Genomic DNA, 26,084 nt, shown 5'->3' with positions numbered 1-26,084 from the left:
AAAATGTTTTGTGATGGTAAATGGTAAAAACATTTAAATTTAACATTTAAAAATTACGTAAAAAATAATACGTCATTTTTATTACAATAAAATAATTACATCTTCTTCAAAGCTTGTACAACACTTAAATTATAAAACAATTTATCTCTTAATACAAACCAAGACTTTGATTGTATTTCTTGTAATTTGTCTAAATAATTTCTTAACGTTTCGTCTTCTGTTATTGTTGTTCCGTGGCATTTTAAAAATACGGCTAAATAAGCTTGTGCTAATTCAAAATCCATTTTCTTTTCCATCATATGATATATCATTTTCATAAAGTGAAGTAATAAAGTATTCGATGTTTTTTCATCCGCTGAAAGTGATTGAATTTCGAAATCGATAGAACTAGGACTCATATTTTTTAATTTTTCAATAACTTCTTCACATTGTGGATCTTTCATAGACAGTAAGGATTTGGCAAACAAAGTGAGATTTTCTAACTCAGGATGAATAATCAGTTTCTTATTGACTTCGGTGTTTTTAACAGCCGAAAGGTCAAATTTCAATTCTAAGGAAGGAATCGTTGGCAGAAAGAAAGGTGCATTTTCCGGTGCCTTTGGCGGTTCATTCGGTTTGTTCTTTTTTCTTATGATATCGATATTTAATAGATTCTGCCATCTCGAGTGAGCTAAACCAGACATTGTAATAAGATCCTCCTGAAGTTGTGCTGGAGAAACATAATCCAATTCTGGTTCAATAAGTTCATCTTCATTAATATCACTAACTTCTATCGTTGAACCAGGTAGACCAATCGTTGGAATCGGATCGTCTTTGTTTATTGCTTTCAAAGAAATATAGGAATACAAGGTACGGTTCGACCATAAATATATACCTAAGTTACATACATGTGCTGTAGCAAGATATTCACCAGTAGGTGAAAAATTTAATGACGTGCATGCTTCTGGTACCTAAAACGTTACATTCAGTTAATATTTTTAAATTAGATCAATAATTAAGTTTTACTAACATATATTATATATACCTGAAAAATGTCTATTAAATTAGCGGAAGGAATATCCCATGTTCGAATTGTACAATCCATAGATGCTGTTATTAGCCATCTAGAGTCAGGGTTAAAACATGCATCTGTTAATCGCGCTTGATGTCCTTCAAAACATCGGACAATTCTTTTAGTGTCAAGATCTATTAATATAATAGTAAAATCTTCCAATGCTACGGCTATAAGGGAACTATCATTATGATATCGTAACCATTCAACTGGTTCATCCAATATTATTTTTGTTACTGGTTCAGTATCTCCTTAAAATTATAATATGCAATTAATTATATTTTCACATGTGTATCATGAAATATACTTATTTCTTTTACCTGTTTTTGGTTTAAATCTCCAAAACTTTATAAATGCATCTCTTCCAGCAGTGATTACAGTTTGATTTAAAGGATCTACCATTACACCTTTCACAGGACCTTGATGTGCTCCTTTATTAGTACCATAGCTAGCTCTGTGAATTCCTGATTGTATATTAAATCTTTCTACGTGACCACTATTATATCCAATAACAACAAAATCTCCACATTTTGTTATATATACACAAGTTGCAATAATGTTACGATTGCTTTTAAACTTTTCTAGGATTAATTTGTGTTCTCCCATTTTTTTCTTATTAGAAGACCATGTAGTGACTGTAGCCAAACCAGAATGTGTTGCTGCAATGTTATCCCATTGTTTTTCTTTTGTTAACTCTATAGCAAAATTAGTAATTGGTGGCATTAATAAAGGATCTTCAGCAAGTCTTCCTCTTTTCTTTGCAGCTTTTCTGTTGAATGATGCTCTTCCAAAGCTTTGATTCAACATTTCCGTAATTGTAGAAAACATCCTTAAAGAAGAATCACTTCCAGCTGTTAATATATTGTTACCTTCATCTCCATAAAAACGAACAATATTAGGAGGTTCTGAATGACCTTCTCTAATTTTTAAAAGTCTTCCAGCTCCATCAGCTAAGTCAAATATCCATGACTTTAGAGAATTGTCGGGAGAAGAAGATATTAACAATGGTTCATTGGGTAAATATTTTAATCCTGTTACACCCCTAAAATGAGCTTTAAGGAGTTGGCTTTCTACTTTACGCTGCTCTAAGTTCCAAAATACAATATGACCCTCTAAACTTCCTGTGGCCATTATTGGATGCTCATCTGTTCGGAAACTAATGGATATTACACAACCCCAGTCTTGTACTAATTCAAAAAGTGTTTCATCAAGCTTCAAATTATGTAACATAATTCTTCCATCTCTTAAACCTATTGCTGCAACGTCTATTGCAGGTGCCTGTTCAAGTGCAGTTACTGGTGTGTTCCAGCCTTTAAATGTATAAATTAATTTTAGAACTCTCAAATTCCATAACTGCAGTTGGCCTTGTTCACTTCCAAGTAATATTTTGTTTACATAGGTGTTAGGATGTATTATTGTTGTAATTTTGAAATGTTTAACACTGAAATCAAGTTCTGATACTAGCTCTTCTGTTTTAATATCCCACAGTTTAACATTGCTGTTCTCATCAATAGATATTAAATGAAAACCAAAAGGTAATAGAATATGCACTGTGTAGTCATGTCCTTTGTAAGTATGTTTTAGCTCTGCTCCTCTCCGCCAAGCGTATATTTCTTTTCCACATGCTGTAAAAGTGTGATAAGCGTCTGCCGCGAGACATGTAATTTCACCTGGATGCGTTTTTGATACGTTAAGAAGCGTGAAATGTGTAGAACTGTACGTAAGAAACGTATCACCGACACATGTTATTATAAGATTTTCTTTTCGCCTTGTAATATATCTTGTTACAAGAGGAATATGATTACTGACATATCCTAATGCACGATTCTTGAAAAATATTTTACTGTGTCCCATTGTCTTTCTTTACTTTGCGTCGAAACTGATGTTTATATACATTTAAAGAATAAGGTTAGAATACACAGCCATGCTTTTGAAATAATATAACTATATTATGAGTGCGTCCATGTTGGAAAGCATAAACTATGTTTTTAATGAGAGTGACTTTTATTGTTTGAAGATTTTGTTTTTGATACGTATATTTTAAATTTATATAAACTTTATTTATAAATTATAGAGTTACAGTATAATTCAATTTTCTATGTAATGCAATCAAAAACAAATATTATGCAATATTAATTAGATTTTGTTGAAACAAACATAAAATAAAGAAACAAAAATTATTAAATAATATAATTTCTTATTTATTTGAAACAATCATTAGTATAATTATTTGCTTGGACGAAACAAGGCTAAAATTTTTATATTTTTGTTACAGCAGCGATTCAATAATTTCTAGAAAAAATTGTTTTGTATTTATAATATTCTTAAATATGTTGTAACAAGTACATAAGTAACAATTAATTTATTAAATGAAGTATTAATAAATAGTAAAATTAAGTTCTTACATAGGTAAGGAATGGAGTAGGAAAACAATTATTAATACTAAGTAGTTTTTTTTATAATTTCGTTTCAGTTATCCGTCATTTCCACGGGTCCATATAAATCATTTGTATGCTAATATACATTACATATATGTATAAAACATAGTGTCTATTCTATAAAACCAAATACTTTTTATAACAAATATGTATGTTAATATTAGCGAGTACTAAATACAATTACAATTTAATAACAAATACGATGAAGTAAACTCACATACAACTTTGAAACAATTGTATATTACTACTATTAAATATTATATATAATATAAGATGCAACTGTATTAAATTACAATTAATAACACTTAGATAATATTATCTACAAATTTTTTGGAAGAAAACAATTATTGTATATTGATATGTGATATATGGATAAATAATATACTATATGTATATATGTATGTTTAAAAAATATATCATATAAATAATATAAATATATATTACAAAAATTGAAAGCAAAATATATGTATGTATAATTGACTATAGGTAAATAGTAAATAATTAATGTTACATTGTTAACTCTCGGTTATTCAATTATTTACAAATGAATAGGATATCTATTTCTTATGGAAGCTTATCATTCTTATATAATTTTTACATCCATGAATAAGATTTTTCTTATCGTATTTTTTTTTTATAACGAATTACGAAATTGTTGGTATAACATTAAATTTAATATGGTTTATTTCATATGAAAGTGTTTCATGTTCCCATAATTACGTATTTTTAGTTCTTGTTCTATACTACCTGCAAACATTATTGAATTTATTTTGATGTTAAATAATTTTTTATGTATTTGATTAAATTTTCTTCTACCGAGTCGAGCGATTGTAATTAGAAATACGAAATGTTCTGTCAAATTAATAGAAACTGAAAAAAAAAAGATAATATTTAGAATAAATACACATTTCTTTCGCCGTGCATATATTACATTGAACGAAGTATAGCATTACAAAGAATGTGTCTTTGTAGTACCCGGTAGTATTATCTCAAAGATATTATAAGAACATAAAACACAATGAAATCGTTCTTTACAAATGTTTTACAAGTAGTACTTACACAAAATTCTACTTCATCAAATGATTTTTACAGTTTATGACTCTCATATCTTTTTATCTAGAAGCAACAAATCCTATTGGTCATAAAAACGAAATTCATTATCGAACAAAATTTAATATACTCAATATATTATAAGTAATATATTCAATGTATTGCACTGTAATGCAAAATTATATAAAATCATAGTACGGAAAGCTAACTGAATAGTTCTTTGGTATCGTTTAATCAAATATGTTCATAGATTATAACCATTTCATCAAAACCAGTGATCTTTCGTATAATTTTGCAGTCTTTAGCTACAGGTTTCAAAAACTTGTCTCGATCTCTACGGTATCTGGTTTAAAGAATCGACAGAGTTTTGGAAAGCCATAGGGATTTTTTTCACACGATTATATCGTCATTTATAGGGAAATTTCAGTTTGTGTGTCCTTTCATTTGATACATATCAACCAATAAACGGGAAATCGGAATTTCGCCTATGGTTTCGTGAAAAAACAAACGTTCGACCAATTTTGGGAAGATAGACGTCAAACGTCCGACAACGTGCATTAATGTCCCGCTTCTACCTGGTTGTCGTTGATAACGAGATTTCGTGTAATCCCCTAGAATGCATTGAGCCTGATCTTGTAACATTTTTATCGACTCGCTGGCATGGAGACCCTCCGTTTCTGTGAAGGAACATATCGGTATCGAAACAGAATTTTAAATATCTGTTTAATTTGCAGTTTAGGAACACACAGCAATCGAGATCAAAATGTAAAATATTTCGTTACTTTATATCGCTTGAAGAAAAGAGAAGAGAAATATTGAAGTTTTAAGTATTTCCTTAATTTCAATTGTTTAAGTAAAAATATTTTCATAAATTCAAAATACGAAATTTGTTTGAAATATATTTATCAACCTTTTCGAAATTAAAAACCAAAATTTCTTATTACCTGGAGTAAACAGTGCTACCGCTTTCATACATCCCCATTCACTCATATCTGGTGAGAGTTGCCTAAAACGGCATATCGTGTCCTGAAATACAGGCATACATAAAATCGTAAATAATTTCTTTTTTTATTAATTTTCACTATTACTTTTTATTACTTAAAATTATAAAAATATTCTCGTTCACATTTGTCCAAAATATTAAAGAAAATGTTAATTATTTATTCATTTTCTTATGACGAAACTATCAAATATTTCATATTCTATGCAATAATTAATACAATTTTATATAAGTTAAATTATCACCTGAATAGTAATTAATTGTTGATTCGTTGTAGCTTCGTCTGGCAATCTTGCTCGTACTTGTTCATCCTCCAGTAAGCCAGTAATATTCCACGATATTGACCACTGTGCTAGATGAAGGAGGAAAAGTTGTGTCCACGAGCCTTCGAGTAACAATAATTGATCGTTCTTCGAAAGGGATTGGAATAGTGGTAAGCAACAAACCCATCTTACTGCCATAAATAGTAAACGCGCAGTTGTTTCCTGAAACATATTAATAAGCTTCGTTCTCCGAGTGAAATTTTTGTTTCACCTATTTTATTAATCAGTCATTTTTAATATTAAGAAATGTAAAATAATAAAATATATTAAATTGCTTTCTAATATTATTCTAATATATATTTTTATAGCAATTTCAAACTCTTTAATAAAATTACATGGGACTAGAAACAGAACCGTATCACATATATACAAATCAATTAGTCATTAATTTTATTTTGAAAATTTTATATTTTATAAGAATAATTATCGTAAAATTTTTGGAATAATTACCTGTAATAGTTCTCGCGTAGGATTGGGATTTATTAATGTTCCAGTGGAATTATGACTAGCTTCTGTTTGTTCCAAAGAATATTCTGTTTCCGATTGCAATGGTGCATTCCATACGAGTTCCTTATAAATAAAAATGAAAATATATTTAAACAAATAATACGTATCTAAGAATAATATTTTACAACTAAAATACTTTGTCTAAAGAATAACATAACTTTATGATGTTATAAATTATTATTAATAATTTTTAAGCTATTTTTAAGCAATTCAAAAATATAGATATTTCAAATATTTAATATTATATTAATAAAAATCAACACAAATTTCTCTATTCTTTTAAAAAAATTATCAATTCCTTCTATTAATACTTTAATTCCCCAAAATTGTGTCAATATTGCAATAATATTGAGCTATAGCTCTAAACAAAAACCCTGTAATAAAATTTAAAAATGTAGAGAATGTATATAGTGTGCGAAAATAAAAAAGATATCTTCAGTAACTCATTGTAATATCACGAAAGGTAAAATTTCTATTTAGTTTAGTTTTTCAGTCGTATAGTATGAATCTACACTACGTTCGTATTCTACAAAATTATCATATAAACATTTCTCTAAACTTCTCTCTGTGTGTTACCGGAAAGTTAATTTCACGAAACTAAATCCAAAACAAGGAACGAGGATCTCGTCAACACGAGGATCCTCGATCGCTCAGTTTCAGTCCAGAGTGTGAAACCGGCAGGATTTGTCGGATTGACGGTTATAAAGTTTGCAAAGGGGAAACACCAGACTCGAGCAAATTGAGCTGAATTACTTACCTGACACTGCTCCGCGGACATTAGTATCTGAAGAAGGGGTGGCTGCGGTGTCAGAGCGACGCTCGGGGGTGCTGAGTAGAGGGTCGTGGTCGAAGGAGAATGCGGTAGAGCCAATGGTGCCGGGGACGAAGAGTCCTCCGGTGGTTTCTGCACCAGTGCCACTGGCCGTGGATAAGGCGAGAACCTCTGGTCGCACCTGAACTTTCTGCACACATTATCCTTAGCGTCCTTTTATTTGAGTTATCAAGCTCTAATTGCTAAGAGTAAGGTTTTGCAGTGATATTTAGATTAAAATCATAGATGATTTTTTTTCACAATTATATTTTAAACGATGAAAATACTTTTATCAATGAAATATGGAATAATTAATGATATGTATAAAGTATAGGATGAATAATAACATATCTTTGATAGCCTGTATGATATTTCTGGCACGATATTAAAATTGGCTTAAGAATGCATAGAAGATGATATGGTATATCTTTTGTAACTCTGATTTGTTCATAGTTCTTCAACATCGAAGGGAGAAATTGAATTATTCCTTCATAAGCCTCGTCAATTTAAGTAGTACGAGCCATTAGTGAGTCAGACATTGTGTTTAAACAGAACAATAACGTAGCGTATTAAGTTACAATATTTACTACCTAATACTAATGTGTGCAAATATATGTACAGATTTTAATAAGAACTTCATACACACCTTTGGTGTAAAAGAACATAAGGGGAACCAAGACCAGTCCTTAATCGATCATTGTGCAAAGGTGGTGCGATCGGTGATTGTTGTTGAGGTTGTTTTGGCTTCCTCGGACCTCGTTCGTGTTGTACAGCTAAACATCAATTATAAAGAATACGTGTTATTTTTATGTTGGATTCTCATTGTCTAACGATTATCTATGAATTTTGTATAATATGTAGCTTTCATTACTAAAACTACTTTCCTAATGCATTTCCTAAATTTAAGTGTTTTTAATAATAATGAAAATTTCCAAGATATTTAATCAATAGCAAAGTCCGAAAAAAAGAAGTTAAATTCACAAAAAGGTAAATTTATTTATGTACGTACAAATTTATTCCGTTTCCTTTTTCATAACTTTCATAATTTTGTTTATTAGTCGTATATGCTGTTAATTAATTTTCAAATATGTTCTTTCCGGTTTCTCTGAAGCACATCAATATGATTGATTTACGAAATACATTCTCGATATAACCATGAGTGATCTCTTAATGCCGGAGTATCATCTTGAATGGCTCTATTGATGCCACTCAAGTGCTTAATAGGGGGAGCAAAAAGGCTCGCGAAGGATTGAATACGGGATTCTAAATTTCTTTAAATACGATAAATTACACTTTAAAAGGGTGAATCTTCAATACGGCTTATAGAATTATTCACATCGTTTGAAATATTATCATCGAATAAGATGAACTACTTTATTTACAATGTTTTTAAATATTTCATGAAAGATCGAAGAAATTTCGAATAAAAATTACTTCTTAGACATTTTAATAAAAGGATGTTGAAATGAAAGGAAGAAATGATGGAGAGTTGGTGATAAATTATTTGTGGTCATCATCTAATGTATTAAAAAATATGTTTTCAGATATAATGGCATAATAGTAATATTATTACATAAATAATTCCATGTTTTGAGTTTCTTAATAACGTTGAATAAATGTATTAACATATCCTATATAATAACAAAAAGAACACAACTTAAAAAGGAATTCTCCCCAAATCTTCTACCCAGAAAAGACTAATAGCACCCCTAACAAACTCTGAACATCGACAAAACCAACTTCCACATCCGTCCGTCTTTAAAAGACCGTTCGAATGAAACTCCTGTGTACACAATCCTGTCACGATTTTTCACCTCATTTACGCACCGATAAAAGTCGCGTCTTACTTGTGATCGAATCATTCCCTTATCCCTCTTCAACAACCAAAGACGAAAAAGAAACCAAACCAAACTTCAAATACACAAAGTCCGCGCAGGTTGCTTGAAATCCAGATCAGGGGGAATATTAAAACTTTCATATTAAATATTATATCAACACAATCAACACAGATTTCTCTATTGCCAATTAATGTCGATTTAAATCGGAATTAATATCAATGATTCTCGTTAATGCCTTCCGCAGGAATTATGCGAATATTACAATAACATTACACAATACCAACGAATCCTGTCACGATCTTTTACCTCATTTACGAGTCAATAAAGAAGAAGATGAGTAAGAATATCATCAGCTTCAGACAACCAAAGATACCTTCAACTACGATAGAGAGAATCACAAATCATCTCGCGATAGGATGGCCCCTCGCTCGATCTCCGGGCGGTTTCCTATTAATATCGCCTAAGAACTTAACGGTGGGAGCGAAAAAGTCCGCGCAGGTTGCGCGGAATTGAGTTCAAGGGGGAGTGGTACTGTTCGAGATGTACGAGCTGTATTTCCGTGGCTTGGCTGGTTGGGGAGCAACGATGGTGGGTAGGTAGGTCGAGCAGCCTGTAGGAGGGTTGAATCTACCAAGTGTGAGGGAGAAGAAGATAGAAATGGGAGGGTGAATGCGATGGCTGGCCGGGGCGTCAGCTTCCACGGGGTCTCCTTGTCAAGGCATCGCGAGAAAGGATAGAGAAAGAGACAGGTGCAAGACTGGATAGACTCTGGTAGACATAGCCGTTACACACGTTGAAATATGTAGAACGTGTGGATGTATGCGTACAGGAAGAGAGAGGGAGAGAGAGAGAGAGAGAGAGAGAGAGAGAGAGAGAGAGAGAGAGAGAGAATGGAACTGCAACTGGGTGGCAAGCACATCATCATTAATGAGGCTGAGCGGATCGCAGCCGTGGATTCCCACGTTCGCACTGGCGTCGCAATATCCACGCTTTATCCGGCCTCTCTTTGTACCATTGGCGGCGTAAGTACATATCTCTTTCTCTGATCCGCCTGATGATGGGATCGCGTGCATACATCCTGGAAGGAACGAGCACAGAAGGAGGTCAAAGTTCGTCCTTTTTGTTTTCGAAGCAATTAACGCTCTCCAAGCTCGGCTTCTTACTGTGAATATTTTAGATACGTATTAGAAAATTTGGTCTTGTGTGGTTTCTTATGAAAGAACTATTTCTAACGTTAATGAAACTATCGCTCTTGAGAATTATTTTGAGGATTATTAAGAAACTTCCGGATTTTTAAGAAACGTTTGCAATGTATCGCGAAATTGAAAATATGTATAATTATGTGTATGTTTAAGGACGTAGTTCACATAACGTCAACATACCTGATTAAGAGATTGCGGATGTTAAGATGCCTATGAGAAACCTAAAATATCCAAAATATTGTAAAAATATGCAAAAATATATAAAAATAGCCAAAGTACTTATGTACTGTTATACCATTTAAGTGATGAAACAAATTCTTACTTAGGTTCGATCTTTCTAGTTTTATTTATGAAAATATGGACAATTTGATCTTATTTAGTTTATAATAATATGTAGTTGTTTTCTCTATGTAGTCCATGGCTTGCTTAATTTACAGATAACTAAGAATCACAGAACGTTCATTAGAAGCGGAATGCTTTGTAAGCATTGTAAGCACAAATACGGGGTGCATGCAATCAGTTAGAAAGTAAGGCGAGGTGAAATCCGCTTCGGGTCTATTTGCTTTATCAACTAAATTGGCCGTGCATCGGAACAGGTACAAATATTATTATTTTCCGAGAGTAATAATTGTTTTTTCACCGGAGAATTTTCAGTCGAGCGAAAAAACCAGCGAGAGCCGCGAGCTTGTTTGCTTTGTAAGCAAAGTTCTTCGTATGCCACACGCAGTTGAGATATTAGAATATAAAATTCATTTTTAAAAGCATTCTTCCTTCTTTTTTTAGTCGTTCTCAGTTTCGGTATATCGTGTTGGTTTTTAAATTATCGATAACAGTACAAAGTCTTTAAACATTACCAATATTACGTGATGAGTTGCGATATTTTGTTTTGTAATTTAGAATTGAATACTAGAAGTACGTAGATTATTATTTTTTAATAAATTTCTGATTATTTTACAGTAACATTCAATTAAATGCGCACACAGATATATAGAATCCTCGGGGTCAATAACTTGCGAATCAATTGGATGTATCTTAAAGAAATCTTTCAATATTACTTACTATTAGGAAACCTAAGTTAGTTAATTTCTTCTACTATGCAGGATGTAAGAATATTCAACAATATATAATACAAAAAGTTTCAATGCGATTGAAATTATAAATATATGAACTATATAAATGTACTTTATGTGTATATTTTAACGAATTTTAATCTTGCTTTATTTATTAACGAATTTCAATCGAGTTTATTAAAATTATGAATCGTAAAAGTAAAATATCGCAGCATGTAGTATAAATACATATAGAGATTTTACAAATATTTTTAGAAAGATTAAAATATTGTCATGCGTCATATATTATCAATCAATCATATACGAATTAATAAATTAACAAATAACGACCCTATATCATTTTTCTTAGCGTTGACGACTTTACTTCGCATGCGCAAAATTATAGAGCGGATATTTTTTTCGTTCTTTGATAGAGGCCACATTTTTATTTGTTCTTAATATATTAATCTGTTTATTGGAGAATTCTTACAAAAAAAAAAAATAATTTTTTAAAATAAATACATTAATTTGAAATTTAGATGGATATGAGTTTAAATTTTCTTCAAAATTTAAAGGGCTATGTGTTTGGATATAAACACATTATTTTGCCATAAACAAGTTGCATGAATCCAATCTTTAATGTAAAATATAATAATATGAAGTACGTAGATCAATACATTTAAATTATCAAATAGAAAATTTCAAAAATGTAAATGTCACACTAGTAATTACTTAAATAACGAAGTCTATTTTCACGATTAAAAGTACATTAAATAATCCATAAGTAACATTCCAATTCTTCTAACAAAGCTTCTGAATTAATTTACACACCCATTCAAAAATATTCGTCGCTCGAAAAATGTGCCAGAGAACAAGTTAAAAATCCACGAGTAGTGGTATCAGGCGAGAAAATCCGTGTGTGGATAAACATCGTTGATCGTCGTTGAAGAACAGACCCCCAATTTCACCCCCGATAGCCGTGTCTCGACAGATCCGACGAGCGGACGAGCGCACGTTCCTCTTAATTCGCCGGGACAATTTTTCGTCCGGCCTAGAGGGCTTAAGGGGACGATTTTCGAGTACGTGCGTGCTCGCGATCCGGACGTCGAATGGACGCGGGGATTAGGATCGCATGCGCTGGAATGGACCGCGCCCTGCTCCCTTTTCATCCACCCATTCTCTCTCTTTCCTTTCTCTTCCTTTCTGTTTCTGTCTCTATTGCACGTCCGCGATGCTACATCCAGTGCACACAGAAGCCACGAGCCAGCGTAATACTCGCATACCACGTGCGGTCCACAATGCGAGTTCCCACAGTTGAGTGGCGTTCGGCCTATGTACGCACGACGTGGCCAAGTTAGGCGTCCAAGCCTTTGCGTTTTGTCACTCATCGTTAGAAGTAAAATAGAGAACGATGTCCACGTATAGTGTCGTTCGTAAGCGCTCGAACACTTTGGTCAATTTGTAGTAACAGTATAAAAATTTTACCAAAGTGTACGAATGATGAATTAGTAGTTGGAAGCAACATTTATTACTTTTTTACAGAATCATCAGACTGAATCTAAATTACTTATTAATTAACATGAAAAAAACGTATTTTACTGTTTGTTGTATGTACGAACAATATAAATGTTACGTATTATTGCCTTGCTTTTTCCAAATTAAATCAAATCGAAGAACGAACAATAGATATCTGTCTGTACCAGAAATTAGCTAACCATCGCAAATAAGGTATACTAGCATAGAAATTCAATAAAACCAACTAAATCAACTATTCCAGAATCAAATAAAATGGAACAAAACTTGGACATAAAAGAAGCCCTAAAGAAATCAATCAACTTAAGCTCCTCTGTCCTTCGGCAAGGAAGAATCTAAAAGAGTACTTAACGAGTTAACTAACGAAACTAGAATAACAAGGAAGGAAAAACGAAAGCAAGAAAAAGAAGATAAAGTAGAGAAACGGAAGAGCGAACGGTGAAAAAAGCAAGCGGATAAAGGAGCACAAGTGTACAAGTGATAGAAACGATCGGAGAACGAACGCGCGTGATCCACGTATGCGGGAGAACGAAATTCGAACGCTACGAGTTGTATATGTTTCTCTATATGGTGTATATGTACGCGTGTGTGTGTATGTGTGTGTGCTTGTGCGTGGGTTTGGTGCTCACACGGGCCATGGATCACGAGGGCTCACACTCTCTATCCTGCTAAACGGTAAACCGATCTGTGAACATTTCAGCAGTCAGCGATCTCGAAGGCTAATCCTCGAGTGAGTGGGGTTGATACATCGACTACCACCACCAGGCTTCGCCTTCACCACCATCAGTATCGCCATCAACGTTTCCGTGCCGTCGAGTTCAGCCGATTGGAGGGGCCGATTCACGATTCGTGTGTCGGACTCGCGTGTACGACGCGCCCGTACACGTGTTATCACTCCAGAGAGATTCATATGGACGCTCCCAGTGTACATGCATGGAGAGCCCGAACGTATAGGTGTATTGCGTCAAACGGATGCCCGGAAAGGGAGCCGACCCTCTATGAACTTGTTTTCTGTCTTCTGGAAAATGCTATGAATGTTCTAACACGAGGGTATGTTTATAGAAGATCGGAAGGTTTGTGTGTATTTAGAAGATGTAGGGATGTATTGAAATAGCATAGTATGCATGAGGTTTGTGTATATGAAATATTTCTGGTAGACCTTAAATTTAGACTTCACATGTACGTATATTAATGTTCATATGTATTAGAACACTTACTAGTCTCGTATAGAACACGACAATTAATTTAGATTATCTACGAAATGATTAATTGGTCAGAATTTTGTGTTTATGCAAGATTAAAATCGAAAACGTTCAAGGAAAATTTGTGAAGTTTATGTATAGTAGTTACATTATTGTTGGTAGCGTTGTCTGATTATTGAATTAATTAAAGTGTAAATATAAGTTATCTCAATAGTTATGCTAAATTGTTTTACACATATTACAGGCATAGGTTATTACACTTGTTTCTGTAAAAATATAAAGTAGTATCACTAAGTAGCTATGGTCAATGATTCTACCACCGTCTGACTTATACTATTATTGACTTGTACTACTGTCTTCGTTGAAACATAATATAGTCTATTCAAACGGTAAGGTTACAAACGCTTATAATCTCATAAATCGGTATTATAATCCTTCGAGTCGATTATTCAACACCAGGTTTTGAAATCGAATTATCGGATTAAATTATAAACTGTTCAGTGTATGATTATCTGAATCATAAATTTCAACACGGAAATTAACTAAAAATTGTCTATATTCTTTGACGTATATATGCTATTAACAGGACATGATCTGTTGTCTCTTCGGGAAATTGTTGCCCGATTCACGAGGCGAATACATATGTATGTATGTTATGCAGATTAACAGAGAAGGGTTAGCGCATGACATTTCACATATGTGTAAATGAGATGACCAACGATTAATGGAGTGTCCAACAGGATTATGCGTCCGATAGGAACCCGTGTAAGGGACCTTGTACACGAAGATTCCTTGTCGCATAAATTCAGACACAAGATATGTGTCCGTTGATAATTATACCATCCATAGCCAGAATTTTGCTTACGTATGAGAAACATAAATTATAATTCATGAATTCCTCTTACACCGAACTCCATTTACACATAAATCGAATCAATTACGTGAAAAATATATTGAAAAAGATCATTTCATTTTTCAAACGCTTTATAAAAAGGATACAAGATTTGTCCAGCAATAGCATTTATAATAAAGCTTTCTTTCCACAAGGATCTTATAAAATCGTACATTTATAATAGCGTGTACATATGCAAATATTAATTCTTCAACTGTACATTCACTGTACATTCACTGTACCTTTAACATTCCATTTTAACGATAAACGCTTTAAAGCTACAAATAAAATTCAAGCCTCGGCGATTAAGTACAATCAAGAGTCATAATCTTCAAAATGAACCTTTTTTCTCGCAAGAATCCTACAAAATTATGCATCCGTGAAAACGTGCCGAACGTGCCATCAAAGCGGCCGGGAAACGAACATGATCCATTCGCGGGACGGGAACGGCGTGTTTCCTCGTTCGCGAGATGCATAAGCTCGCGGACGTAATTCTCGCAGTTACGTGAACCGTATCCGTTGCGGGGTCCCTCTGAGCGTTACTATGACAGGTGACGATCAAAGCCCGGCTTAACGCAACGACCCGTTCCGTCCACACACATCGCGCGTCCTACCGCAAGAGGGAGAGCGTCCGCTTCCTGTCTTCCTCTTTTCAACCTTGTCAGCCCGCTTCGCACGTTCAGCCCCTCGCGGCTCACCCTGATCTCGCATCTCTCTCTTCAGAGAGACCCGCTTTACAGTTTACCGTTTATGTGGATGGATTGATGCTGCCGGCCGCGTGTACGGCACGCCTCGCTTCGTTGCGTTACCAGCCGTCCACTCCCACGCAACCCCCATCCATCGTTCTCACCCCTGCTCTATGGTTTTCACCCCCGCGTCCGTCTTTCTTCGTCGCCGACCGTGGCCGACGCCAACACGCGGTCGACCGATCGGCCAGCAAAACCCTAGTAACGCCGTAGGCTCGCTCCTTTGGCTCCAGTTGCCTTTTCTGTTTCTCTGGCTCTTCGAAAGATGCTTTGGTTTTCTTTCGAACGAAGGTCCGTCGATGGTTTTACGATCGTTCAATCATATACACCTTGCGATCACCGGTATTTTTGAACCCTTGCGTTTCGTTCCAATAGGTTCGCGTTGATTTAGTCAGCCACTGTCGTCAAGTCAGTATCGTGTAATTTTCCCCCATTTCAATATTTTAGCAGCAAACTAATGAAATAAAATATTTATGTACGAACGGATTTAATTTAAAAGAAGTTAATTTAATTTAAAGGAATTTAATTTAACTGAATGTACACAAAGGAACGTAACAGATAGACTGCGAATGTTTTATGCGATTTTATATTTTTGTGTGCAATAACCAAAGAAATAGAATCTAAATAAAAATTTGTTTTATCTACCAAGTAATGTAATAAATACTTTGGATACTTTGTACGTTTTAGCACGTTATATGCATTCCGTGTGTATGTAGCATCCTGCATTAAAAGCGAAGCGAAATCGAATCGTAACATCACGGAGATTAAAGTCATTCTAATTATTTCCTTCTTCGTAGACGCGGAAACCGTGAACGTTGGAAAGTTATCCTGGAAACGAAGTATCGGAAATAATCCCGATTTTCCACCGACGAAAGGAGCAAACACGGGACGCGCCGGTTTAATTCCGGTTCAGAGTGCTTGCTACCTCCAGGGAAAGGGTGGCTTCGAATTATGAACGGAAACAAAGAGATTTAAACTTGGAAGTTGCGAGCCGCGATCGATTGGGCATGAAACGAGGCAAAGTTTGCGGAATCCAACGGCCTAGCCTCGATTTGTATGTGTACACTGGAAATGATGTTGACCGTAAGGCCAGAGAGGACTAACCGGTTCATTTATTTCGTTCTAACAAGTCAAGACTTAGCCTTTCACACCTTGTTGTTAATTGGAAAGCTTCGTAGCATTGTTTGGATTAAAATGGATCCACGAGGAATGTGTGATAAGATTTGAAAATGAAGATCTTGACTTTACTATTTGAAGATTGAGAGACGAGAAGATGAAGAGTAATATAACTTTTATCGAATTTCTCGAGTTCTTTCAATTAATTTCTAACTATAACTATGTTCCCCTATGGAAACGGCCACAATATTTTCTTTTCTATTAGAAATGCTGGGTGTGAAGTCTAAACATCAAGACACCGAAGCAAATTTTATGCAAACAACTTTCTAAACATCAGGACAATGGAACAAGTCTCGAACAAAACATTAAGACATGAAAACAATCAACAAAATATATAATATATGTATATATCTTCAGTAGTATCAGCATGTTCATTTTTACCAACAGTGTTTCTTATACTTCCTGATCTAACAATTTTATCTCCTTATATCTCCATCATGAACTATTATTATAAAGACACAATACCATTTAGGAATAAGTACCACTATCAAAGCATATAGATGTGAAGAAAAGTAAATTTTCCTTTGACTTAAACAAATATCGATCAAAAGCACCGAAAACAAGAGAAGAAGCGATCGCAAAGGAATAAAATGGTTCGATATACCGTACGATAATTTCGTAAGCAGAGCTTGAAAACTTGTCCACTGGTTGCAAATACGCGAAAAAAAGCGAAAAGAAATTGAAGGTTCTTTTCGCGAGATGCGAGAAGCGGAAGGAAGATTCGATGGGTCGCCGCGGATCCTCTCTTTCCCTTTACAAGTTACAAATCCCACGCGGTAAGCCGCTTGGTAATCTTCTGATATCGTTTAACGCCATATTTCGCAAAATATACGGGTCCGCGCTGTGCGGGGCATTTCGTCGGCAAGGTAGACGGGCAGAGCAAATGACACCGAGAGGGATGAATTTCCGTGGAACGAACGAAGGGTGCTGGTATACGCTGGTGTGAGGGGTTAGAGATCTCCGGGTTGTCAGGCGGCGGATGATTGCATGCCTGCGGCGGCGTTTCGCGAAGCGCCGAGCACCGCATACATAATATATACCACTTACCGAGTGGTCACCTACGTCTTATGGGCGTTTCACAATGTTTCGTCATGCGATCTACCGGTCCGTCGTAAAAGCGCGCCAATAAAATGGTAATAGCGCAAGGATAACGTAGGATGTAGAGTAAAAATGGCAAAATGGTAAAAAAACGGTAAAAATGGTAAAAATGGTAAAAAGAATGGTAAAAATGGTAATAAGGTAAGGTGTTGGTGTGAAGGAAAAATAAGACGCGGACTGTGTAAATTTGTGAATGCAAGTAAAGGAATAGAATCTAAATAGAGATTTGTAAAATCCAAGAAAGATGATAGTCGGATGTAGGATGCAGGGTAAGGTACAATTTTATATTTTTGTGAATATAATTGGAGAAATACAACTTAAATAAAAATCAGATATTGTAAGGAATATACTGTGTTGAATAACTCCTACATCTTTGCATTATGTACATTTTTGCGCCATTTTAATCTTTCTATAGAAGAATTGAGAATTTGACGTTCTTGATTAAAGTAGAATCGTTATCATTTTCTATTCTGACAGAAGATTAGAAGATTAGTTTCTTAGTATTGGTAATATTATCGGTGTATAGTGATATTTTCTTGATTATGTGGTAATCTTGGTCGTATCAAAGAAAGAATTTTCTCTTATTCTTTATGATAACATTAGATGTGAAACTCAATATATTACCACGCTCAAAAGAAAACTGTCTTCGTTAATACCTTTAACCATCTAATTACTAATATCTAACCAATTAGTTATATACTAAATTAAAGATATGTACAGATCTGACAACAATCGACATTTTTTAAATTACCTATACCACCGCTCTCTTTATCTGCCACAACAACAATCATCTCCTTCGTGAGCACAAAAGTCTTCTCACCGTTGATAATCTCCATGAATTGCTGTTAATTTCCGTGAAACTAATTGTGAGAGCAAGCAGAGGAAGGAGTCTCGTAACAAGCACATACTCGTGCGTTTTTCGCGTATGATGATCGTGGAGAGAGAAAGAGAGAGAGAGAGAGAGAGAAAGAGAGAGAGAGTAAACGAGAGACAGAGAAAAACAAGAGGTAAGAGAGAAACGCAAGAAGTAGAGGCTCACCTCACTTCGTGTGGAGCCTCCTTAACGTTAGGAAGCTCTGCCACTAATTGAATCTCCTCTCTTACTCGCGTCTGGAGCCTCCGCAACCGCTGGGAACCAGAGCACCCGTCCTGCATTAAACACCCCCCGACACCCTGGCCACCCTCATCCCCATCGAGCGGTCTGGTCCGCCCCTGGCTGCCTTTCTCTTTCGATATGTACCTCTATCTCTCATCCGTTGCTTTTCCTCCCGCTCTTTGCCTTCCTTTGAATATGCTCTGCCTTCCTCGCTCGTCTTCCTTTCGTCTTTCTTTTCTTATTTTCGTTCGTCTTTCTTTGTATTTCTGCTTCTTCTTATATTTACCTGGTACTGTCTGTGCCGTTTCCCTCTCACGTTATTGCTTCTTGATCGGGCTTCTTCGCTCGAAACCTCCTTTCCTCGTTCTCCTTTGATTTTTCTACTTTTCTCGAAAGTTTTTGGTCTTTTCCTCTTTTTTTTTCTGTTTCAAGCTCGCGTGAGTTACCTGAGTATTTTATAACATTCTTCTTTGGCCATTTTCTCGCAGTACAACGGTTCCCTTTTACGGCTATATGTATATCGAACATTTTTTCGCAACTCATCGAAAATTTCGGTGTTTAACGAAAAATTTAAAGTACAAATACTTAATTTCATTGCGATGTTATTTCTGGTCATATCGCTGCTTTAAATGAATGTTACACTTGGAGAACTGTTTTTTCAAGCTTTGATCATGATATTGTGGCTCGTTATTAAGATAAGCTTCGTTTAACCGTGTCTTGTTCGGCAACAAATTCATGTTTAGTATTTAATTCAACAGTTTTATTCGGCATATAAGGCGCTTTTTTTAATTTCAAAGTTTTCCTAGTATTATATTTTCTTGTCCAGAATCGATTGCAACACGATGACAATTAGCAGATGTCAGAAAGTGTTTAACAGAACTCGATAGAGTTCACTTCGAGTGTAAGCAGGATATCAATGTCATTTGATATTTCTAAGGCAGAAGAGCAATTAATATGAACATGATGTATGATAAATGGTAAAGATGGTTACAGAGAGTGAATTAAATATATATATACAGCAAAGTCAGCTTATTATATACGTATCTATGTATTCATGTTTTCGTTGATATTGACATTTAATTAAACCTTCTCAAAGTTAATTTAAAAGTTTAAAAAAAGATTTTCATTCTTCCGAGGGAGCAACATCGCTCATGAGAAATTAAATTAAATTATTAAAATATCAAATGTATTACTTCAGTCGTATTTAAAAGCAAATTTCTTGGAAGCAATTCTACAACTCGAAATAAAGAGCTACATATTGCTGTGATTTGAAGTGTCGGAATTATTTCAAAAGTTAAACTATCAAAAACTTATGTGAAATATAGAATAGCTCTTCAGAGAAAGTAGCGAAAAATAAATCTAAATTTTAAACGGTTCTAGAATTTCAGAATAAAATTTTGCATTCGTTTAGGAACAATAACACGGAATTAATATTTTACAGAGATTCCATATACCGTGTAAATCGCGGGTTTTAACAAGAACCTATTAATTACGCATATAACCATGACACGGTATTCAGTTGAAATATCAAACGAGGATTACACAAAGTCGTGTACTTATCGATATCAAATCCGATTTGCCGTGGCACGCAGAATATATGTATACCTTCAAATCAATACATGCTCGAATGCTTGAGGCTAACAAAAGAGATTTGAAATATTGAATCCTTGTACATCGTTAAAACTATTATTATTAATTCCTTTTCTACAATAAAAAATTTATTCCGCGGTGAAACATTGTAAAACAGACGGATAGAAGCAAATAACATAACGTTTACGTGTTATACAAGGAGAGTGATAAAATTTACAGCAAACGAATGTTAATTACTGTCCGACCTTTCATCGGGGACATAATGTAATGCTACATTGAAAGAAGATTACACGTTTTCGATCGATTAATTAATTAAATGGAAATGGTCAGCAACGTTCGTCGAGAAGTATACACGCTGGTATCCGTGAATTTTGCGGCGAAATATCGAGGGCTGGAAGTAACGATCAAGTGAGAGATCATGGAAAAGCGAAACGTGGTATGACGGTGCAAAATCGTTATTGAGTCTCCACATTCGAGCCAGTTCTATTGAAGTCTCTCGTGTCGTCGATTAATAGAGACACGCAGCATGCTGTGTGATAACGCAATTTCCATGAAACTTAATACTGTTGGATGAAAAATTCAGTCGTTCAGAGATTGTCGGAAAAAAAGTCGTATGCAGTTTCGTTTCACCTCATATAAAAGTTGTTTTCAACATATTGATTATAACGATGTAACGAGTTTCGAATTTCCGTGAATTGATCAACCTTCAACGAGGAATTACGATATTCTTTTACAAAACAGCTTCACTTTTTCAGGATGTTTTTAAGTTAAAAATGTTTAGTACAATGAATATAATATTTATGGCAACTTTAACATTTAAGAAATTTAGTTTATAGTCTTTGCTTAATTGTGTGAATAATTAAAGAATTAATGTATAGTATATATATGTATTTTTAGCTTTATGTTTAAGTAAAACTTAAAAATGTTCTTTTGGTCTATTTACAGATCTATTTCTTAAAAATGTTTTCGAATTAAAAATATTCAGTATATTGATACTCATAGCAACTTGAATATACCTGAAGAATTTAATTTATAGTTCACGTGCTTAACAAAATTCAATTCTTTGTTAACGTAACGACATACATCATGGATCAAATAAATCCTTTGATGAATTAGTTGTAAAACCAACGACAAATAGAGTATTTAACTATGATTGCTGTTTTACCAGATCCACGACTACGTTTGCTTAGGAGGGTTTGTCTGACCAATAGCCACTGAAGTCACTGTCTTTGCGGGGCATTCGCGGTTCGAAAACCTTTGTCCCGTGAAACCACAAGAGAATCGCAACAAGACTACTAATATCTAAATCCAGCTAATTCAGACGAAAGATTCAAAGAAGTCTAGCAAAATAATAATCGTTTTGCTCAAAACTACACTTTGGAAGAAATCAAAGAGACATTCAATTGTTACAACTTCTACTTCATTTTCTACTGAAATCCACCACAAAATGATAGCACATCTCTACAATATTAAAAGATTAGATTTATCTATCGAAGTAGTATGAATAATTGTATTGAATTTTAAAAATAAGTTAAATTTTTTTCAAAAATATAATTGAAAATAAGTTAAATAAGTCACTATCTACTAGAAACAAATGATAATTGTCCAATTAATATCTATTTATATGTTCATTTTTTCATATTGATTTTATTTAATATTAAATTTGTTTATAAAAATTTTGAAACGTGCAATCATTCTGTCGTGAACTGTCATATAAGATTTAAGAAAAGCAACTACATAAAAAAAATGTAGCAAACAAGCTATTTTTGTTACTATAGTACAGACAGAAGAAATAGACTATCCAGAATCAGCGCTACTTCTTTGCTATCGCTGTATCCCATTGAATATTAGTTAAATTATAATAAATTCCAATAAACTGAGTATGTATATATCTCAAGTCCATTTATTTGAAAATCAATTAATTTTGTAGGTATCATTATCTTTTACATTTTTTATTACATAACTTTTATTTATTTTTACTTTCGGTTTAAAAAATTTTTCAATATTACATCTTTCTGTTAACTAGATTCTTTACATTTTAATTAATATTTACAACATTGTTAAAGTCGTAACAAACTTCATGAACAGTGAGAACAAGTTATAAGAACTATTACCATTAGAAGAATAATATAAAAAAATATATTATTAAAGATCATTTTAATACTTTCGAAAAAACTATCTCGTCAAATATAATAGAATATCTATTATTTTACTTTATCGCTCGGATCACTTTAGATTTTTATTTTTATCTAACAACCAAGGTATATTAATCCTTCTAAGAGGAAGATAAAATTCCCCTTCTCGAAAAATAAAACAATTACTAGGAGTATAAATAAGTTCCCATGGTCAAGTATCGATAATATTAACGAACGTACAGTGATATTTTTTTGTTAGTGAGAAGACTGTCCAACGTTTCAAGAATTATACTATAGTCAGTTCTCCGTATTTGTCATAATTAGGGAAGGCAAAAATTGTTAAACAAATCAACTCGATAAAAAAATTCAATCTATTATCTACTAACGAATCTGTTTTTCTAATTTAATTTTACTGTAATCTGATTCTTTAAAATTAATTAAGGACAATAGATTCCAAGGGAAGACAAGTTAATTAAAATTCTACTATCGTTTTTTTCATACCAGTAAATATGTTCACCGCAGAAAACACGAGAACTTATATATACTATCAATATTATCAAACATCGCATTTATCGAGAAATGGTTGTTAAAACTTCCGATCGATCTTATAAAAAGCTCAACTCTTGTAGTTAGAAGATTGAAGCCTATTTCTTTCGTCTCTACTATAATTAACAACGGTGTAGAGTCCGCGGGGAAAACAGAAGCAGTCACAGCCTGCTCTGCTGGGAGCTCTTCGAGGCCTTCCTCTTGACAAGCAAGCACGCCATTACACCGCTCCCGATGTCCTATGATATCGTGGTATTCTTTCCTCGCGCGGAATCACACCTACGATACTTTTTCTATAGGAGACGTATCTGATCTCACGATGCTATGTAAACATTTCCAAAAAAGTTTCATCACTTACCGTCTCTGTTCATGTTAGCTTCGAAACACTTGGCGAGTCTGCAGGCACGACATTGGTTCCTGTGGGTCTTGTCGATGGGACAGCGCCCTTTCATGGCACCCTGAACCTTGCAGATGTACCTTCGATTGCTGTGAATGCTCCTCTTGAAAAATCCTGAACAACCTGGACAGCACAGAAAAATTCGAACGTTCTGTTAAAAATCGATCGATCGTATCTTAAAATAATTTAGCGAGAAGTACGCTAAATAAAAATCAATTTTATACAGGGTGTCTTATCAATTCTGTCTATTATAGTTGCAGGCTTGAAAAGATACGTAACGAGATGGTAGACATTTGCACAAAAGTTTAAAGAGTAATAATATTGGTAACAATATATTACAAGTTATAGATTATAGGAGTATGTTTTATAATTTTATAACTTTACGTTTAGATTACAAAATTAGATGATCTTTAATTTGTAAAATTTCAGTTGTTTCATTATCAAACTTGTTTCTGTTATAAATGATATTAGTGACTTATAATTCGTGACTCGTAAAATCGAACTAATAATATTAGTTTAATTATGCAAGAGAACCCTGAATTCCAATTTTGATCGATGCGTAAGATTAATAAAGTAAATTTATTAAAAATCGAAACTAATCTCCAGATTTCCCCTACTCCTTCATCTGCGAAACCGCTATCACCAAATTACATGTATATTTTTTTCAGCTGCACAACATTCATTGGAACAGAGTTGATAGAACACCCTATACCGTCGGATAAGTTACGATCATTACGTAGATTTAACCTTTATGATTTATTTAATTGATAATTAAACAATCTTCTCTCTCTAAACATTTTGAGCGAATCTAATCTAAAGCATTAAGCTGGTGAGAAAATTATCGTGAATACGTGTTGTTTCGGTTAGCTGTCAAGAGAATGAATTGTTAAATAAAAGCGGACTGTAATCAACGAATCTGTTGTCTCTTATAAAAGATAAACGAACGTTTGTCGAAGTGTTTTTTTTAATGAAAAATTTAAGTACAGAAGAGCTTGATAATTACCGTCGCAACTGTAGATGCCGTAGTGTTTTCCAGAGCTACGGTCACCGCATACCAGACACGGTATATCAAGTAATCTGTCCCCTACAACAGAAATTGACTTAATGGAAAAACGGAAAATCTAACAATTGTTAATGATAGCTTTGTTTCTTTTCGCTATGTATTTGTCTGTTTTTGAAAGCAAAATGTTTTTCAGAAATAAAGCCTTGTTTAATATTCTTTTTGTTTTTAAACTTTGTTCAAATTACGATCAACTGTAATTAATTAATTAAACGTTCAATTGTTTTTTATTCCTAAGAATATTTGATTTTTGTATAATACGAATATCCAGTATTTACTGAGTATGCAATTATTTAAAAAATTTTTTCAAAAAATACTTAATGCATTAATATGTATTATGTAAATTGAATATGTATATGTTTATAGTGTTTTTAGAAATTAAAGAGTCGATATTGAGGATATAATTGTAATTAAAGTACAATTATTAAAAATATAAAAAATATCTTCTTTTGAAGATTTGTGTGCATTGTGTTCTATTTATAAACCAGGGTAATTTCAAAATTTTATACAGCGAAAACTATAAAAAAATTACATTTTCCATAACTCAATTACTTGACATCTCTCTCAACGATAACGAGAAATTGAAATGATAAAACAAATTCATTGATTACGTTTGTAGCTAAAAGAAAGTTGCGTCCAACGTGTCTGACTGTATACAGATATTTCTACTTAATTCTTATTCCATCATGTATTCGAACAAGTTTCTCTAAAACATTTGTTTCATGTATACTACGTACATTTTACAAACTATACCATTCTTAACAGCTTTGTAATAATAAAAATACGAATATTTATTTATATTTTTACTGTTTTATACAATTTCAGTTTCGTTAAGAACCACCAATTTCTGAGATATACCTTGCATCGATGAACGCTATAAACAACTAAACAAACGCAGATAAAATAAAAGAATTACATTTTTATCTTGAAGTAAAGTGGAAAACTCTTTCAAACGCGTTAAATAAAATTTCTTAATTTATCTCTCGAACAAATGGTTGACCATGCGATTAATCCGACGTGAGAGATACCACCGAGCCACTCGTATAAACCGGAGAACCTAAAAACGAAGTGAAAAGCTGGCGGAAAGAGGACTCCGTTTAAGAAAGCAAAGCGGACCGCAAGAAGAGCCGGAGCGTTAATCTGTTCTCCCCCTTTTTGGAGGAACCCTAATCGTCCTAATGATCCGCGGCAAGAAAAACACAGCCATGCCTAAGCCAACCAAAGCTTCCGTTTCTGGCCTGGGGAACCAACCACCTTCTTCTCACACCAAATACCTACCAACCTAACCCGATCAGTCGAGCTGCTTCAACCCCAACAGATTACCTCCTTCGACGTTTACGCTTA

The 26,084-nt window shown here is 33.8% G+C and overlaps 2 protein-coding genes across 2 annotated transcripts; both read right to left on the bottom strand.

The window, feature by feature from the left end:
• Positions 1–61: 61 nt before the first annotated feature.
• On the bottom strand, positions 62–3,052 carry LOC139989684 (WD repeat-containing protein 36). Its single transcript, XM_072008190.1, has 3 exons — positions 1,372–3,052; positions 1,025–1,302; positions 62–950 (listed from the first exon to the last, which is right to left on the bottom strand). The coding sequence occupies exons 1-3, from the start codon at positions 2,903–2,905 to the stop codon at positions 96–98; spliced, it is 2,667 nt and encodes an 888-aa protein (XP_071864291.1). The 5' UTR covers positions 2,906–3,052; the 3' UTR covers positions 62–95.
• A 1,910-nt stretch (positions 3,053–4,962) lies between these two features.
• On the bottom strand, positions 4,963–25,299 carry LOC139989640 (nuclear receptor subfamily 2 group E member 1). The gene is made up of 9 exons (XM_072008116.1): positions 25,293–25,299; positions 24,684–24,764; positions 23,642–23,803; positions 7,827–7,953; positions 7,127–7,331; positions 6,313–6,510; positions 5,785–6,024; positions 5,484–5,565; positions 4,963–5,216 (listed from the first exon to the last, which is right to left on the bottom strand). The coding sequence occupies exons 1-9, from the start codon at positions 25,297–25,299 to the stop codon at positions 4,963–4,965; spliced, it is 1,356 nt and encodes a 451-aa protein (XP_071864217.1).
• Positions 25,300–26,084: the final 785 nt, after the last annotated feature.

Source organism: Bombus fervidus, chromosome 8 (assembly GCF_041682495.2).
Source record: "Bombus fervidus isolate BK054 chromosome 8, iyBomFerv1, whole genome shotgun sequence".
NCBI lineage: Eukaryota > Metazoa > Arthropoda > Insecta > Hymenoptera > Apidae > Bombus > Bombus fervidus.
Note: the sequence above shows the minus strand (reverse complement) of the source record. Positions and strands in the feature narration are given on the sequence as shown.